The sequence below is a fragment of the Alosa pseudoharengus genome, unplaced genomic scaffold (assembly GCF_046254945.1).
Source record: "Alosa pseudoharengus isolate Yale_2024_CS ecotype anadromous, Long Island Sound unplaced genomic scaffold, YU_APseudo_1.1 YU_APseudo_1.1_scf_7, whole genome shotgun sequence".
Lineage (NCBI taxonomy): Eukaryota > Metazoa > Chordata > Actinopteri > Clupeiformes > Clupeidae > Alosa > Alosa pseudoharengus.
Window position 1 is genome coordinate 13,516,105 of NW_027468859.1, and position 16,225 is coordinate 13,532,329.

Below are 16,225 nucleotides of genomic sequence, written 5' to 3' on the forward strand. Positions count from 1 at the left end.
TTCCCGGCTTCCACCATTGTGCCCTTGAGCAAGGCACTTAACCCCAAGTTGCTCCGGGGACAACGTAATCCCTTGTAATATAGTTGACATACAGTATGTAATTGTCATAATATTATGTATTATGTCACTTTGGACAATAGTGTCTGCTAAATGAATAAATGTAATGTAAAAAAGTATTTCCACACTAAAATTAAAATAACAACATGGCAAAAACCTCAAGCATCAGAAATAGAATAGGTCTAAACAGGGCATGGAGCTCAAATTCCTTTTTTTAAAACTGGTAACAAATACGCCTTTAAAAAAAAAAAATGATTATCACCTGACTTCAGCTCACTTAACTGAGCATGCAAGATTATGTCAGGTCAGTAGGCTACAGGAGGTTCATTTTCAATATAATTTATAATTTTAAACAAGACCAGCTTGCAAACACACCTTGCACCAAACTGAATCTCTGTGGAGTGTGTCCACATGTCTGGACTACACTAACGGCTCCTACACACAGCTGCGTTCCGTCAACGCATGCCAGTGGGTGTTCCCGACGGTAGCTATGCAAATGACTTGAAGTATAACCGTAATTTGATTGGTTGGTGCTGTCCGTCGATTGGCTTGATTGGCCGGTGTCGTCTGTCGGTGCAGCAACAGCTGAACTTCTCAACGCGAACGACGGGAGAAACGTGACGCAACGGACCCACAATTCAGTTCGGCAACGGATCACGTGAGCCCATTTAAAGTGAATGGGATGCGTCTCCAGCAACGCAACGCACGCAACTGTGTGTAGGAGCCGTTAGAGTAGTGATCAAAGAGCCTCACAGACAGCCACAAGATAAGAACTGGGTGGTATATACTACAAAGCCAGATTAGTGATTCATTGAATATAGTCTGAAGTGTGTTCAAATCTGATAAGAGTGAAATGCTCCTGCCAGGGTTTCTAAAGCTCAATGTTTTGAGTAAAAATGATCAATTCTTCATTTTAAAATGTAAACAAAATGGCGAGAAATGTGACAATAGGCACAATAGTTTGCCTTCACTCATTGAATTTCAACACATCTCAGGCTTTAGTCTCAAAATACCCCTTATATCGAATCGCAGTATAACGGCGCCTTTGTAGTCAAGGAGACATGGCAAATTAATCTTAACAGAGTTTAATGCAGACGCTCATCAACAGTCCAGCTCGCCATCAAACATGTTCTACTATGACCAGTGTTCGGCCTTCCAGCCCAGCTCATGAAAACAAACAAACAAAAACTACAAACATGGCAGCTAAAATGGAGTGACGTTTTATGCCCTTACTTGGCATGTTGCACAACAATCATCAGTTTGAATAGAACGGTGAACATGATTTACAGTATAGCAGGAAACAGAACAGAAAAAAATTATAATTAAAAAAAAGAAACACTGCAAATTTGCAAGAAACAGTCGATGACTAAATAGACAGCAGTAGGCCGAACATGCAATGCATCTTTATGTGGTCTGACTAGTTTGTTCATGGACATCATTAAAAGTGAAAAAACAACCTAAAAACAATTTTGCTGTAATAACTTCAGTTGCCTTACTAACTCTGAAATACACCACAACATTAAAATATGGGTCTGCCCCATGTTAAATACAGAGCAAAATGTCTCGATTGGATGGAAGCTGGTCCACGGAGCAGTGACCTAAACTTCAAAAGACTTAAGATTATTCATGATGGGCTTACTATTCATGAGGAATTGTGATGTACTGCTTTTGGCTTTGGAGCAAAGGACATTTAACAGCTTTCATGAGGGTGTAGTTGAGGGCGAGGAATGGACCCAATGGCCATCTGTTTACACTTGGTGCCGATATTTTCAGGTGTTCAAAAACATAATAAAAATTACAAATCGAGTGACATTAATTTAGCGGACTCAAATCTCTAGCTACTCATACAGTATGCTAGTACAGACTTAAAAACAAATCCTACAAGGTAAGGAGTGAGAAAAAATAAAAACAAACATATCTTTACAGAGGACAACGACAGAGAACATGTAAACAAACATTCCCACTAGAACATGGTGACAAGCTTGAGCTCTCTTCTCTATATAATTTTTTTTTTTAACATCCTCACTATGGGCAACAATCTTCCTGAATGGGGGATTTTTACGTCCATGTCTAATTTGGTTCCTCTCTGATGCTACAGTCATTGGCAGTCCAATGCTGGTTCTCCTTGATCGATAGTCTTTCTGTGATTCACAGTCACAGATCAATGTTACTAAGTCCTTGTTTTTTTTTTTTTTTCCTGCGATTCCACACAACAAGCATGCTTCCACTGTAACCATACTTCTTTTGAGTCACTGAATGTGAATTACAATCATTCTCCTTCTGACCCACTCACTTTCATTCTCCTTTTGCCATCCTTTCTAACAGGCAGTCTTCTTTTTCAGTCCTTCCCATTCAATTTCCTCATTCATTCACTGTCTGTTTTTTCTCTCCACTCTCTCATCCTGCGGTGTGGTTTGGGACATGCTCTTTTGCTCTAGCAGGCCTAAAAGCCTGGGGTTCTAGTTGAATCCCAGCCCTGCGCCTTTGGGCCTTTGGTGGGCTCGGACAGGCTCAGTGATGCCTCTGCCCTCGGGGCCCAGGCCGGAGCCAGGGTTCCAGCCCATGCTCTGCAGCATACGGTTCCCCATGTTGGAATCTGGAATTGGAGGAGCGTTCTCGCCCACAGTTCCTAGAATCAAGAGAAAAGACAGGAGTCATACTTGTGCATATTTGGGGCAGCCGTGGCCTACTGGTTAGGGGTTCGAGCTTGTAACCGAACGGTTGCTGGTTTGATCTCCGACCAGTAGGAAAAATGTGGGCGGGGGAAGTGGTAGAGCACATCCACGGCTGAAGTGCCCTTGAGCAAGGCACCTAACCCCTCACTGCTCCCCTCAATGCAATTCAATATCGATGTGATTAACATTTCACATGGAGATGTTATGAACTGAACTATGCAATTCATCTGTATATACAATTATGATTACTTGGCATACTCTTTTGTCAACAGAGACTACCATCAAAAGAGAACATCCTTAACATAATGCCATAATGAAACATCAATGCAAGATTGTTGAAATGATACAATGTGTAAACGTGTGGTTGTCTCTGCCCAGTCTGATTATTACAGTCGAGGGGCAAATCAAGGAAATGGGCAAAAACTGGGCAAAAAGTTGGCCCCAGCAGTGGCGCGACTGGCTGGGGCACCTGCACCGTACGCCGGCGACCCGGGTTCGATTCCCGCCCTGTGGTCCTTTCCGGATCCCACCCCGACTCTCTCTCCCACTCACTTCCTGTCAATCTCCACTATCCTATCTGATTAAAGGCATAAAAAGCCCAAAAAATATACTTTGAAAAAGAAAAAAAAAACTGGGCAAAAAGCTGAGCGTCTTGTGATGGGCTCCCACTTCTCTCTACTTTTTGTAGTTCTGTTATTTTGTAGTTCTGTTCTCATGAGCACTGTTATGAGAGTATAACATGGAGCTGCCTGATTGGTTAGTGTAATAGGAAATGCACCTGTGGTGGCTGGGGCCCCCATGGGTGCTGCCTTCCTCCGCCTCTTCACATCCCCTGTGCATAAGGAGCCTAGGTGACCACTCGTCTGTCTGGGGACACAACAAACAAAAAAGTAAATAAACCATCAACCACAAGAAGATTTGTGGCCTGTAAAATTCACCGTTCCTGCAACACTGAACTGGATGTGACTCCCCATCCCATCAACAACCCAAGCCCACTTCAGATATTTAGCTGCACTGCCCTCAAATGGTCAGATAGTGCATTACACCCAACTAAGAGTAACAATTTGCATCTTCATGTATATGTTTATGTTTACGTATGTTTTGTATACTGCATCTGTGTGTAACATTTTCCAACAAGGCATTTATATTTGATAAGACAGTGACACTAAGGTGGGGATCACATTGGCCAGCGGCAGCGGCAAGTCTAACACAACGCTCAGATCATAATAAGTTCTATCTCGTTCCCAAGTAACACAAACAGCTTGTCTTAACTGACAATTGAATACTCTTGCGTTGCGCTTTGAAAGTTGAACCAAGTTCAACGCTCAGCTTATTCAACGCTGCCACCGTTCTGCTGCCGAACCATAGAGAACAATAGGAAACCTGCCGCTTGCCGCTGGTCAGTGTGATCCCCGCCTAAGGGCCCTGATTGAAATGGTGGACAAAGTGCGAAGTCTATTAAAAAAGCAAAGTTCTTGTGCATGAACTATAGCTAGTGTGTCACGACTCATCATGTTTGTGGTTTGTGTTGTTATTAAATTAGCTTCGGTTAAACTTAAGAGTTTGCACTATGCCCATCATTCAAATTAGAACCTCAAGTGGTTCAAAAGACTTCATGTGCTGAGCATTATGGCAGGTAAAGAAAAATAACTTCTGTCTGTGAAGCTGCACAGCTGTTGAAGGCAGTAGGCAGCTTCCCAGAGTGCTTTGGGGCAGGTGACCTGACTGAGGGGGGGGGTACAAAGGTTTTTTCATTATCTTTTTTTGCGGTTAATACCTGCTGGCAGTTTTTAACGAGCAGCTTCTACGGTGCCCCCGATCTGTCCTTGAGTCCCAGTGCAGCTTCAAGTGCAAGCAAGAACATGCAGCGCGCGCGCACACACACACACACACACACACACACACACACACACACACACACACACACACACACACACACACACACACACACACACACACACACACACACACACACACACACACACACAGAAAGAGAGAGTGAGAAAGAAAGACAGAACAAAAAGAGAGAGGGAAACATTATAAAATATAGACATTGATCTTTATGAAGACATAGTCCTTTGGCTAGCTTGTTTCAGTAGTTTGTAGTGTGTACAAGTCTGTTAAATATTTTGTAACCACAGAGCTATAATCTAAATATGATCTGCAAGTCATACAATAACCAAAATATCATCAACTGCTAACTACAGAGCTAACAGAAACACCGTTGTACAGCATATTTTAGGAAGAGAAGAACATGTCATTGGCTAATTTAAATGAGTACTGAGATGAGATATTGGAAAGATGGCAGCACACAGATCTCATGCTCCTACCTGGCTGTGGTCTCTCCTGGATGCTGGATTAAACCAGGGTCTGCTGGAGAGCGAGAGAGCACAACAATCAACAACAACAACAACAAAAACCACAAGAACAACACATTGCATTACACATTTATAGGGCACTTTTCAAGGCATCACATTTATAGGGCACTTTTCAAGGCATCACATTTATAGGGCACTTTTCAAGGCATCCAAGGGGCTTTACAGTGAAGAAGGAACCTCACTATCCACCTCCAAGAGTAGCACAACACAAACATCTTTTAATTCAGCCTCAATCTCCGCTAACATTACCCCATCAGGCTCGCTTAAAATAATTATTTAGGAACACTGTCACAATCAACATCAATCGCAACCATTCCATCATTATCTGTAAAACCTGTTAACAGTAAGGTAGGAATGAAGACATATGTGTGCGAGGACACACTGTGGCTGAAAGAGGTGAGAGGACTGAGAGCTACTCACTCATGAGGGTCCTGGGACAGCCGACCCAGTCTGTCCATGCAGCCTGGTCCAGCAGAGCCGCCCTACAGAGAAAGGGAGGGAGGGAGAGCGAAATAGAGGGAGGAAGGGAGGGGGAGGGAGAGAGAGAGCGAGAGAGAGAGAGAGTGGGGGGGGGGGTCTTGTTTGATCTTAGTTTACATATATTAAGCATCAGGATGGACTGGTGGTGCACAATTGATTGAAGTTCAATATTAAACTGAGGGGCCCTATATCTGCACTATTTAAAGGAACACGCCAACTTCTTGGGAAATTAGCCTATTTGCCATATACCCCTGAATTAGATAAGAGGATGCATATCTTTCTCTTCACTGTGCGTGCAATAACCCAGCCAGACACCGTTAGCCTAGTTAGCATAATGCACTGGAAATGGGTAAGACCAATTAGCCTACAGCTAGCCTGTGAGTTAGACCATTTAGCCTTGAGGGGGGCCTTACCTGTGAGTGCTGGGGCCCTGACGGACCAGACACCCCGCCCTGCAAACGACTCAACCTGGCCTGGAACCCTGGGGTGGGGGACATCAGAGAGACAGTGGGGGGTGTGGGTGAGGGAGAGGAAACTTTTTGGTAGGAGTATGCATGAGCTGACAAGGTAAGTTATGTGTTCAATTCACCTGTTTGCTGGTATATAGACAAAGCAGAGTACACATTTACAAAACACACACATCCACACAGTTATGTAGCTACATGTAACACTGTGTGCGCGCACACACACACACACACACACACACACACACACACACACACACACACACACACACACACACACACACACACACACACACACACACACACACACACACACACACACACACACACACACACACACACACCTCTCTGTGCATCCTTTGACATGATAGGGAAGGATCCGGTGAGGATGCTGTTGAAGACGGGGTCATTGAGGTCGAGCTCCGCAGAGTCCCTCTCCCACCAGGGCACAACACCCGCAATGCCACACGCTCCACCAGGCTCGCCATCATAGAACCAGTCACTCTGCTCGTCATCGCCTAGACAACCGAGGTCAAAGGTCAGGGGAGAAACAATGACGTCACAATGAGATGGAACATTATTATTACTGAGCCAAAATCAATAACTATGTGCATAAGAGAGAGGCATCAATCCATGTAATCACACCGATATACAGGAGCAATTAGGTGACTACAGACCATGATTATATATGTAAATTATTTCGGACACAGATGCAAATATACACAGATGGACAGACAGGCCCGGCACACAGGCACATGCTTACCTTGCCTCCCCTCATCATTGGTGAAGAGGCCTCCATCGCTGCTGTTACTCACACTGCTTGTCTCACTGAGGACAGGGGGAAAGAGGGAGAAGGAGAGGAGGGTTTAGTTAAGGTCAACAAGGCTCATTTCTAGCGTTTGACTCAGCCGTGAGGGGTAAGTCCAGGAGGTATGTCCTCTTTTCCTCAGTGATTCCTAGTTGGTGGAATGAGTTACTTCATATTCTACATTTTTTGTGGTCGTTTTGGACTCTCATTTTTTTTTTTTTTTTAATACTCATCTGTTCACCTGGATTGCACTTGAATGAATTCTATTACATAGTTATGGTTTGTATGTTTTTTGCAGAGACCAAATTTCCCTAACGGGATCAAAAGAGTATATATACTATACTAAACAGATAACCTTGATCAACAGCCAAACGGTCAGTTGATGGCTCTAGTTGGCTAGGCCATAACCTGCTTTAAACAGTGGGCCTAATCAGTTGCGGAGCTAATTCTAGCAGGACAAATGCCAACGTAAACAGACGAGTTCCCATGGAAACACTTCTCTGTTGGGAGCTGGTCAGGGTCAGTGTAGCAAAGCCGTTGAAGAGCACAAGCTACAGCAGCAGGGGCAGAAATAACCCTAAGTTTTGGCAGAAATACCAAAAACATGTGACTTGTGACGTGTTTATTTATATATTTATGAGTTGACTTTTGCAACGTTCTGAACATATGACTTCAGTTTTCAATCTAGAAACCATTCCACTCGAAGAAAATCAAGCACTGCTATGTTGGCCCCTGAGCTCACGTGTGTAACCTGCATACTGGAGTCGTTTACAAGAAGGAGGAATAGTTACGTGAGAGTAACTCTTACCTAAGAGTTACCTGAGCTGCACCCAACCACCCAACCAGTTAGACAGAGTCAAGAGAGATGCACAGGAAGACAAAAAAAAGGACAAACACTAACCACCTGTCACTCATGTCTTCTCCAGAGCCCTTATGCTCCTCAAAGTCCATCTTGTCCTTGGCCTCGCCTGAGCCCATCCCTTCCTCGCTCTCCACCACCACCCCCTCATCGGCCACGTCGGACGCCAGCTTGTGTGCCGTCAGCTTCCTCTTCTTGACCCCTCCCTTTGCCGCCGCGCCGCCGATGCCCTCGCAGCCCATCGCCAGCAACCCCCTGGGCAGTGCCATGGGCGGAGGTGGGGCCAGCATGCAGGTGGTGGTGGAGACTTCCTGCGGCGGGTCCACAGCCATGCGCTTGACCTTCCTCCGCCGCCGCAGGCTGCGCATGCCTAGGCTGTCCATGCAACCCCCGCCACCACCACCGCCGAGCTCCTCGTGCCACAGCGGGCGCTTGCCCCGTCCGTGGGGGTCCCCTCCCTGGAGGGGTGTGCGGCGCTTGGGCCCCAGCTGGTCATCTGAGTCGCTGTGGTTGTTGGGGGGGTCCCGGGCATGGTGATGGTTGTGGTGGTGGTGGTTGTGGTGGTTGTTGTTATGGTGGTTGTGGTGGCGCCCGCCCGCCTCGTCAAGACTGGACTCAGAGCCGTCGCTCAGGTGGCAGGCGTCCCAGGGCGGGTGCGGGTTGTCGGAGCGCCGCTTGCGGCCACGCCGCTTGCGTGCCTGGCGCTTCAGCAGGCAGCCCACGGCCAGTGCGTGCTCCGCACCACCGTCACCGAATCCGCCCCGCGCCTGCTCCGAGCTCTCCTCCAGGGCCGACACCAGGTCGTGGACCAGTTCGTCCATCGTCCGACCAAAGTGCCTGAAGGGAGAAGGAAGGAAACTTATTAAGGGCCCTCTTATTTGGCAGGCAAAATGCAAAGTCTGTCAGCAAGCAAAGTTCTCGTGCATGAAATACAGCTATTGTGTGGCATATGGGAGCATTGAGCTGAGCTCATCAATGTTTGCGCTTAAATTTCTTGCCCAATATGTTAAGCAAGCAAATCCCGTTATTAAATTAGCTTTAGTTAGAATTAAGACTTTGCCCATCATTCAAATTAGGGCGTAAGTATGAAATTAATGCTTGTTTTTACTCCAACTGAGTAATAAACCTTTGTTCAAATATTATATTTTGCTCTAATAAAACACAAAGTTAAATGTGTAGCTACTACACAATGGATGACATGCTACATGTGTGCTTATACTCCAATATGATTACAGAGCAACAGTAGCTCTCTTGGGAGACTGTGTAATGTTACATGTTACATCTGATAAAAAAAAAAGACAGAATAACCTTTCTTTTAGGTATTTCTGTCTTGACAACACGACGAGTGACATCAGGGGCTAGCTGAACACCAGCAGATAGAATTTGACATTTAGGCTAATAGAATTAGTTACACATCGCATGTCATGCAGCAGCGGTCTTTCTTTGTTTTGATCCGAGTCCTGTGTCCAAAATGGCTCTCTGTGTCAAGTCCTCTTCTCTGCATGCGCCAACACCAACACTTCCAAATATCGTCTGTAATTACCTATGCTGTAATTATTTTTGTTTTGCATAACATAAATAATGATCAAATCCTTGTGCTGAAACTGACCTGCTTTTGAATCCTTTTCATGTAACATCAAGCTAACGTTACACTGCCAGGCAGTTAGCTAGCTGGCTACAGTCTACAGAGGCTAAGTTATAGCTAACAATAACATAACAGATGTCAATGTCCGTCTTCAATTAAAAAAAAACTAACATTCTTTAAAACCCCTGCAAATTAGAAATAATGTTTTAACAAGTGTACGCAATGACACATAACCAGCCTGTCAGAAAGTGACCTAGTTTATCACTTAGATCCAGACTGAATAACAAGCCAACTTATCGAGAGCCCGAGGTTCAGTGACAGCTTTGACATCACGACAGTTGTCAATTAGTCATTAGCCTTACGGATTTTAACTTACTGACCGAACAAACACGATTGACCTAAATGTTAAGGAAATTATATCTACATGATCGTAGCAGACACAAGCAAAATACACAAAATGGCTAACCAGATAAAAAAAAAACGTTACGGCTAACCTACACTTAAATTAACCCGTCAACCACGGATGAAAAAAGCTGATTACTCACCAGCTGGTTCCCGCTTTACCAAGACTCTTTATGTTTGCTGCACGGAACATTAAAACACAAAAAACCTTGTGGTTTTCAGCCAAAAACAATAGACATACAAACAGCTAAGGAGGCCACCATTGTGGCTCAAATCTAGTTTAGAGGACAAGACATGGCGGAAATGAAAAGTGAGAATTAAAAGTCTTTACATCCTCTGACGTATTATTTTCCAAAATAAAAGTATGTTCTACTGTATAAATAGTGGCCAGCAATTGCAGACAATCTCTTGTGTTATCGCATATAAAGCAAGGGTTTGTGTCAACTATCGAATTAATTTTTACATATTTCAGTTATTCACAGTTGTTCCAGAAATGAAACAAGTGGGCTCACCATGCCGCACTTTTTTAGAATTTCTCAGTTCTAGGCCAATGCTTCAAATTGAGAAGCCCATGTGAGGAGCAAGTATCAGGTACGACCAATTTGGTTAAATGTATTTCGGAAGTAAGATAATTTAAACAGCAGGATGTATTTTTATCAGTCTGATATGATACATGAAGAAGTGAGGTAAACAACTTTGACAGAGAAGGTTAAACCAAAGTAGCTTTATCTTTACCAATTAATTAGTTAAGCTGTAATCTGTAGAAAGGAATTCAAGTTACACAAAAACACTGTTACACTTGCAAAAAAGGCGTTCTATCAGAGCAAGATTTTTTTTTAGTAAAGCAGTTATTAATGCCCTTTTTTTAGTAAAGCAGTTATTAATGCCCCCCCCCAATCCCATATCACTCCCATGTGGTAAAAAAATAGTATTATTCCAAAAAGAGGCTAAAAGTAACCAGTGTTTGGAACTTTCAAAACGTATTCTGTTACAGAATACATGTCCAAAAATGTAATTTGTAACATATTCCGTTATAGTCAGGTAGAACCCCAGGATAAGGTACTAATGCAATTTTTTTGCATAAATTGATAGTTTAGGGGGTGTATACTCAGAATCTGACGGGTGCCGCTCCGGCACCCTTGAGCATTTTTTTTAAATGACATAATTTGCCACGCCCCCTTTTTTGGACCATAAAAAATAACTAGATGCACATTACTGTATAAACCCATCATGTATGGTATCAAATGAAAGCTTTTCTCAAACAGAAATCAATGATGTCAATAAAAACATTTCAAGTCCCTCCAGAGAACATAATAACTGTAAAGCCTGGTAACGTCACACCGCTGAAATGGTAGGCTGAGCAACAACCACAAGAGACATATGAATTGTATCAACCCTCAACAATTAATCAAATAGACAAAGTTATAAGGAACAAAGTAGAACTTTCTCACAGATTCTGAAAGCAACTATATACAGAACATGTTGCCAGACTGGCCTTGTACACATCACAAACATCAAATGTCTCCTCCAAAAAACATTAATTCAATCAGATATTTCTCCCTCGCTGTCATCAGTATCCTCCACTGAAAGTGTAGCCATCTTCGAATTTTTATTTGCACACTGTACACCACCTTTGCAATGGCAGTAGGTGGTGCATGGTAGTCCATCTGACTGACAGCTGCAAGAGGCCCTGGAACATGCTGGCACTGCCTTGCATCCACAAGCAACAAGCTGTAGACCTGTTTTGGTGCAATGTCAGTGTTGCCATGAACAGGCACAGGAATTCCATCCTCTATTTTCACACTGGAGGTGTTTTTTTGTCATGCTCATCAACTTCTACAGTACATATGTACAATTCTTCAAATCAAGATTCCTCTTGAGCATCAAATTGATTGCTGAGGTTTTCCCTGCCATATGGATATGACACACTGTCACAACCAAACAATGCATGAACAGCCAACAAATCATAACATTTGTCTAATTTTGCAGCCATAGCATTAATGTCAATTACTTTGGGCATCCATGGCCTACTGGTTAGGGAATCGGACTTGTGACTAAAGGGTGGCCAGTTCGATCCCCAACTGGTAGGAAAAATGTGAGTGGGGGGAGTGACTTAACAGCGCTCTCCCACATCCATGTGAGGTACCCACATCTGGATGAGGTGCCCTTGAGCCCTGCTCCCCGGACACCAGATCAAGGGCTGCCCACTGCTCCGGGTGTTAATTTATACTCCTAGTATGCTCACTGCTCTAGGGTGTGTGTGTGTGTTTGAATGGGTGTACAGTACACTGTTTGTGTGGGTGTGTTGTACACTACCCCCGAATGGGTAAAATGCCCTATGTTCCCACATTTCTAGGGTTAGGGTTAGGCCTGAGGTGTGGGTTAGGGTTAGGGGACATAGGGCTGTGGGTACATAGGCATGCTCCAGTATACTGGTATATGTAAGTATACTTAGGCAGCCGTGGCCTACTGGTTAGGGCTTCGGGCTGCCGGTTCAATCCCCGACCAGGAGAAATGTGTGTGTGTGTGTGTGTGTGTGGGGGTGGGGGGGGGGGGTTGAAGAGCACTGCTCTCCCATGCCCACAACCACGGTTGAAGTGCCCTTGAGCAAGGCACCTGACCCTTCACTGCTCCCGAGCGCCACTGTAGCAAGTCAACTCACTGCTCCGGGTTAGTGTGTTACCTCATGTGTGCTCGTTGTGTGCTTCATCTCACTGTGTTCACTAATTCACGGATGGGATAAATGCAGAGACCAAATTCCTTGTATATGCAAGTATAGACCCTTTCAAGAGAGTTCCATTATCGTTTTAATTTATTGTTGAAAGGATCTATACTTGGGCTATAAACCTGATTTACATTTGTTGTTGTATTTCCAAATGATTCGTGTCATTCCTTGCAATACTGAAAGAAAGAATTTTCTTGATTCTGTCCTCTCCTCCTGTAATCAACTTTGCAGTTTTCTCTGTAATTAAGGGGGCAAATTCAAGGACTATTATAGTTAATGTGCTGACTAACTGGCAAGTACCTCAGACTAGTTTGTATCAATCCTTGATTGTGTTGTCTGTTTTTAAAGCATTAAAAAAAATGTTAGGATGAAAAATATTGTTGTCTGTAATTCTGGGGGGAAATCCAAGGACAGTTATAATTAATGTGCTAACTACCTGTGAAGTACCTCACTTTGCAAAAGGTATTTTGTTCTCTGGAGGGACCTAAACTATTTTTTTCTACTTTATTATGGTCAAAGCTGATTTCTGTATGAAAAGAGCTTTAATTTGATACCATACATGATGGGTTTATAGGTTAATGTCTATTTAGATGATTTTCTATGATCAAAAAAGGGGTGTGGCAGGTGATGCCATTTTAATGAAAATGCTCACGGGTGGCGGAGCGGCACCCGTCAGATTCTGAAAGGACACCCCCTTTACCTATCAATTTATGCAAAAAAATTGCATTAGTACCTTATGTCACACTTATGCCCAAATTCCACAAAGTTCTACCTGACTATTACGTTACTCAATCTGAGTAACGTATTCTGAATACTTACTTCCACATTGAATTTAAATTGCATTTTATAAGTGTAGGAATGCGGCCATCAAATCCTGCTTACTAAACAGGCCTATTCTGGTGTGTTCTCCTGGGAAGAAGAACGTTGAGTCCGCACACCAGAAGCTGCTCCTTAGCTTTTTTTTATTTGTAGGCTATATCACCACATGTGACGTTTCGGGCCCCAGCCCTTCATCAGACAAGTGTTCTTCTGGGGCCTCATTACAGAAAGAATCCTAACTGCTCATCCTAACTTAAGTTAGGAAACCAAAGATAGGAAAAATCCTAACTTCCTATTACATAAGCAGTCCTAACCTAATGTCCGTTTCCTATCTTATCTGTGGCTTCCTATATTATCTTTATTTAGGAAATCCTAAATGTTCTATCAATCTGATTTTGACAGCTATCAACAGTTTATGTCTTTTTCTGCACTTAGAATGTGCACGAGACTGATAGAACGCATAACTGTAACGACAAATGAGCCTAAACGTTAATGTTAAAGCTATAACGAAAAAGTTAAACGAAAGCTACGGTCATGGCTGGTCCAGCTGATAAGAAGAGGAGGGCTTTTAATTTCAGCCAAGACGAGTTGGAGGCATTAGTTCAGGCGGTGGAAGACATGAAACATTTATTGTTCAGTAAATTTTCAATGACCGTAACGGCGCAGTCTAAAGACAGACACTGGTAAGAGGTGGCGGACTCTGTCTCAGCGGTTTGTGGGATGCTGAGGACGGTGGAGAGTACGAAGAAAAAGTGGTCCTCTCTAGCAAGTGATGCTAAGATCAGGGGGGTCTGACAAGGAGGGACCAAGCAAAGACGGTCTACATTTTGGGGGCGGTGTAGCAGGCTACAGATGTCAGCTAGCTAGTGCTACGATGTAACGATGATAATCTAAAATGTAGCAGCGTAGCAGCTACATGGAGGAGTGGCTACATAGTCCTGCCACATGGGCTGTCTCTGTGTTGTCCTGTTGTTACCCCCTTGCCCTTCCAGCGAAACAGATGTCTTCAAATAATCATTTTGCCTAGAATAGGGCCACCAGAAGCTACATGTTACTTGTGTCGAACCAGACAAAATACAGTCTATGTAGGCCTAGAGCTATGTAGACAGCAAAAGAAAAGCCAACGCTGACAACTCCCTAACGTGAAATCATTTGTGTATCATAGGCATTGCAACCGGCACGGAGGTGGGACTGGATGAGCTGTGTGAGCAGAGAAGTGGCGAGGTGTGTCAGTCGACATCGTCTGACCCTGAATCGAGAAGGGTCATATTAACGCTGATGGATTCAGAGTGTGACACTATGAATCTGCCACCAGCACTTGTCATCCCATCACCTGGTAAGTCGAATTCAACGTTGATGGTAATTTAAATAGGCTATGAGGTGCATTTTTACAATGATGCTGTCTCAACTGTAGGCTACTCCATATGAACAGTTGAGGCATATAATGTCCCGTTTAGTCTATGCTGTTCAAGGAAAGGTGCCTAGATTCTGAATCTAAGATTCCGTTTTTAATTCTTCTCTATAGCTAAAAAGAAGAAGCACATAGGCCTACGAGGAGCTTCTGGAGTTGGAGGAGAAGCTGCTGGTAATGATCGAAAAAGTAAATATTGATAAGGAGAGACTGCAATTGGAAAAAGAAAAATTTGAATTCATGAAGGAGTATTTAAAAAATCGAGGGAACAACATTGTTGATCTCTCTGAACTATTAAAAAATGCACACTTATTTAAATGTATTTATTTAATATTGTCAAAAATATATATTTTAAATCAAACTGCAATGTTTTGTCTTTAATTATCTTGTAAAATAATGTGCAATTAAGTTGTTTCTGGCAGTTCTGCCAGTCTGTGCACCATCATGTAGGCCTATGCCATCATGGCCTTCCTCCTCATCTTCAACCGGGAAGTTTTCAGGGTCCGGGAGATTAGCCATCCTGCATATGTTGTGCAGCACAGCAGTGACCTTCACAAACATCACCACTCTCTCAGGGGAATACTGAAGATATCCCTCACTCTTATCATGGCATCTCCATCTACAACAACATAAATTAACCAGCAGTGCACCAATTAACCAGTTAGTTTGTATTGCCATCAGGGTAACATGCTTTAATTTTTGGTATGATGTTATAGTCCATAATAATATTAAATCATATTAAACTTATACATTTGCTACATTGCTTTTGAAGTGTATAGTTTAACACTAGCTTCTTCTTCAGGGTTACTACACACTCCTTATCTACACTATTGAATGCATCAAAGCAGTATGTCTCACCTTCCTTTCCCATAAAGCCTCTCCTGACGGCTACGGCACCTTTTGTGTGCCACATTATACTTCCTCTCTGCCTCTGTCTGCTCATTCATGACTGGTGTCATTAGGTAGGGTTTCAAGAGGTATCCCGAGTCTCCCAAAAGCCATCCACTTGCCCTGCCCTCACTCAGGTAAGCATTGATATCACTGTAAATGGGCACAAAATGTTTCATATTTTAAATAGTAGTCGAGTGGATAATGAATATGTATATAACGAAGTCTGTAAAACAATAATTTATGTTAGTGTCAAGGACCTACCTGGTGTTGAATATGAATGAATCGTGGATGGATCCAGGCCACTTTGCCAAAAAATGCCGTATAACCATATTTTGGTCCCCTATGGCCTGAACGTTAATGGCATGGTATCCTTTACGGCACACGTATGCCGGCTCACTTGGGCCACTTGGAACTTTGATTGGAAAAAGTGACCCATCAATAAGCCCAATTACCCCTGGCATTCCACTCAGTTGTAAAAACTCCTCCTTTATCCGCAGAAGCTCTTCTCCACGCGGAAACTGAATATAATTTGGTGCCAGATTGCAGATGGCTTTGGTGACTTCCATGAGTTTGCATGAAATACACGGCTGTGACACCGAAGACTAGGCTTGGGTATCGAATATCGAGTATTAGTTGGAACCGGGACTATCTTTGCGATTTTCCCAGAATCG

At 43.4% G+C, this 16,225-nt stretch overlaps 1 protein-coding gene across 3 annotated transcripts; it reads right to left on the reverse strand.

The window, feature by feature from the left end:
- Positions 1-1,126: 1,126 nt before the first annotated feature.
- On the reverse strand, positions 1,127-9,992 carry gpatch2 (G patch domain containing 2). 3 transcript variants are annotated; one of them, XM_076272219.1, is made up of 10 exons: positions 9,852-9,992; positions 7,767-8,558; positions 6,818-6,882; positions 6,399-6,572; positions 6,004-6,071; positions 5,531-5,592; positions 5,063-5,105; positions 4,510-4,574; positions 3,511-3,599; positions 1,127-2,686 (listed from the first exon to the last, which is right to left on the reverse strand). In XM_076272219.1, exons 1-10 carry the CDS (start codon positions 9,899-9,901, stop codon positions 2,517-2,519), a joined length of 1,578 nt encoding a protein of 525 aa, XP_076128334.1. In that variant the 5' UTR covers positions 9,902-9,992; the 3' UTR covers positions 1,127-2,516. The 3 variants fall into 3 exon arrangements, with proteins under 3 accessions (XP_076128334.1, XP_076128333.1, XP_076128332.1); XM_076272218.1 differs by having other exon boundaries at positions 5,063-5,102; positions 7,764-8,558; XM_076272217.1 differs by having other exon boundaries at positions 7,764-8,558.
- Between the last annotated feature and the right edge of the window lie 6,233 nt (positions 9,993-16,225).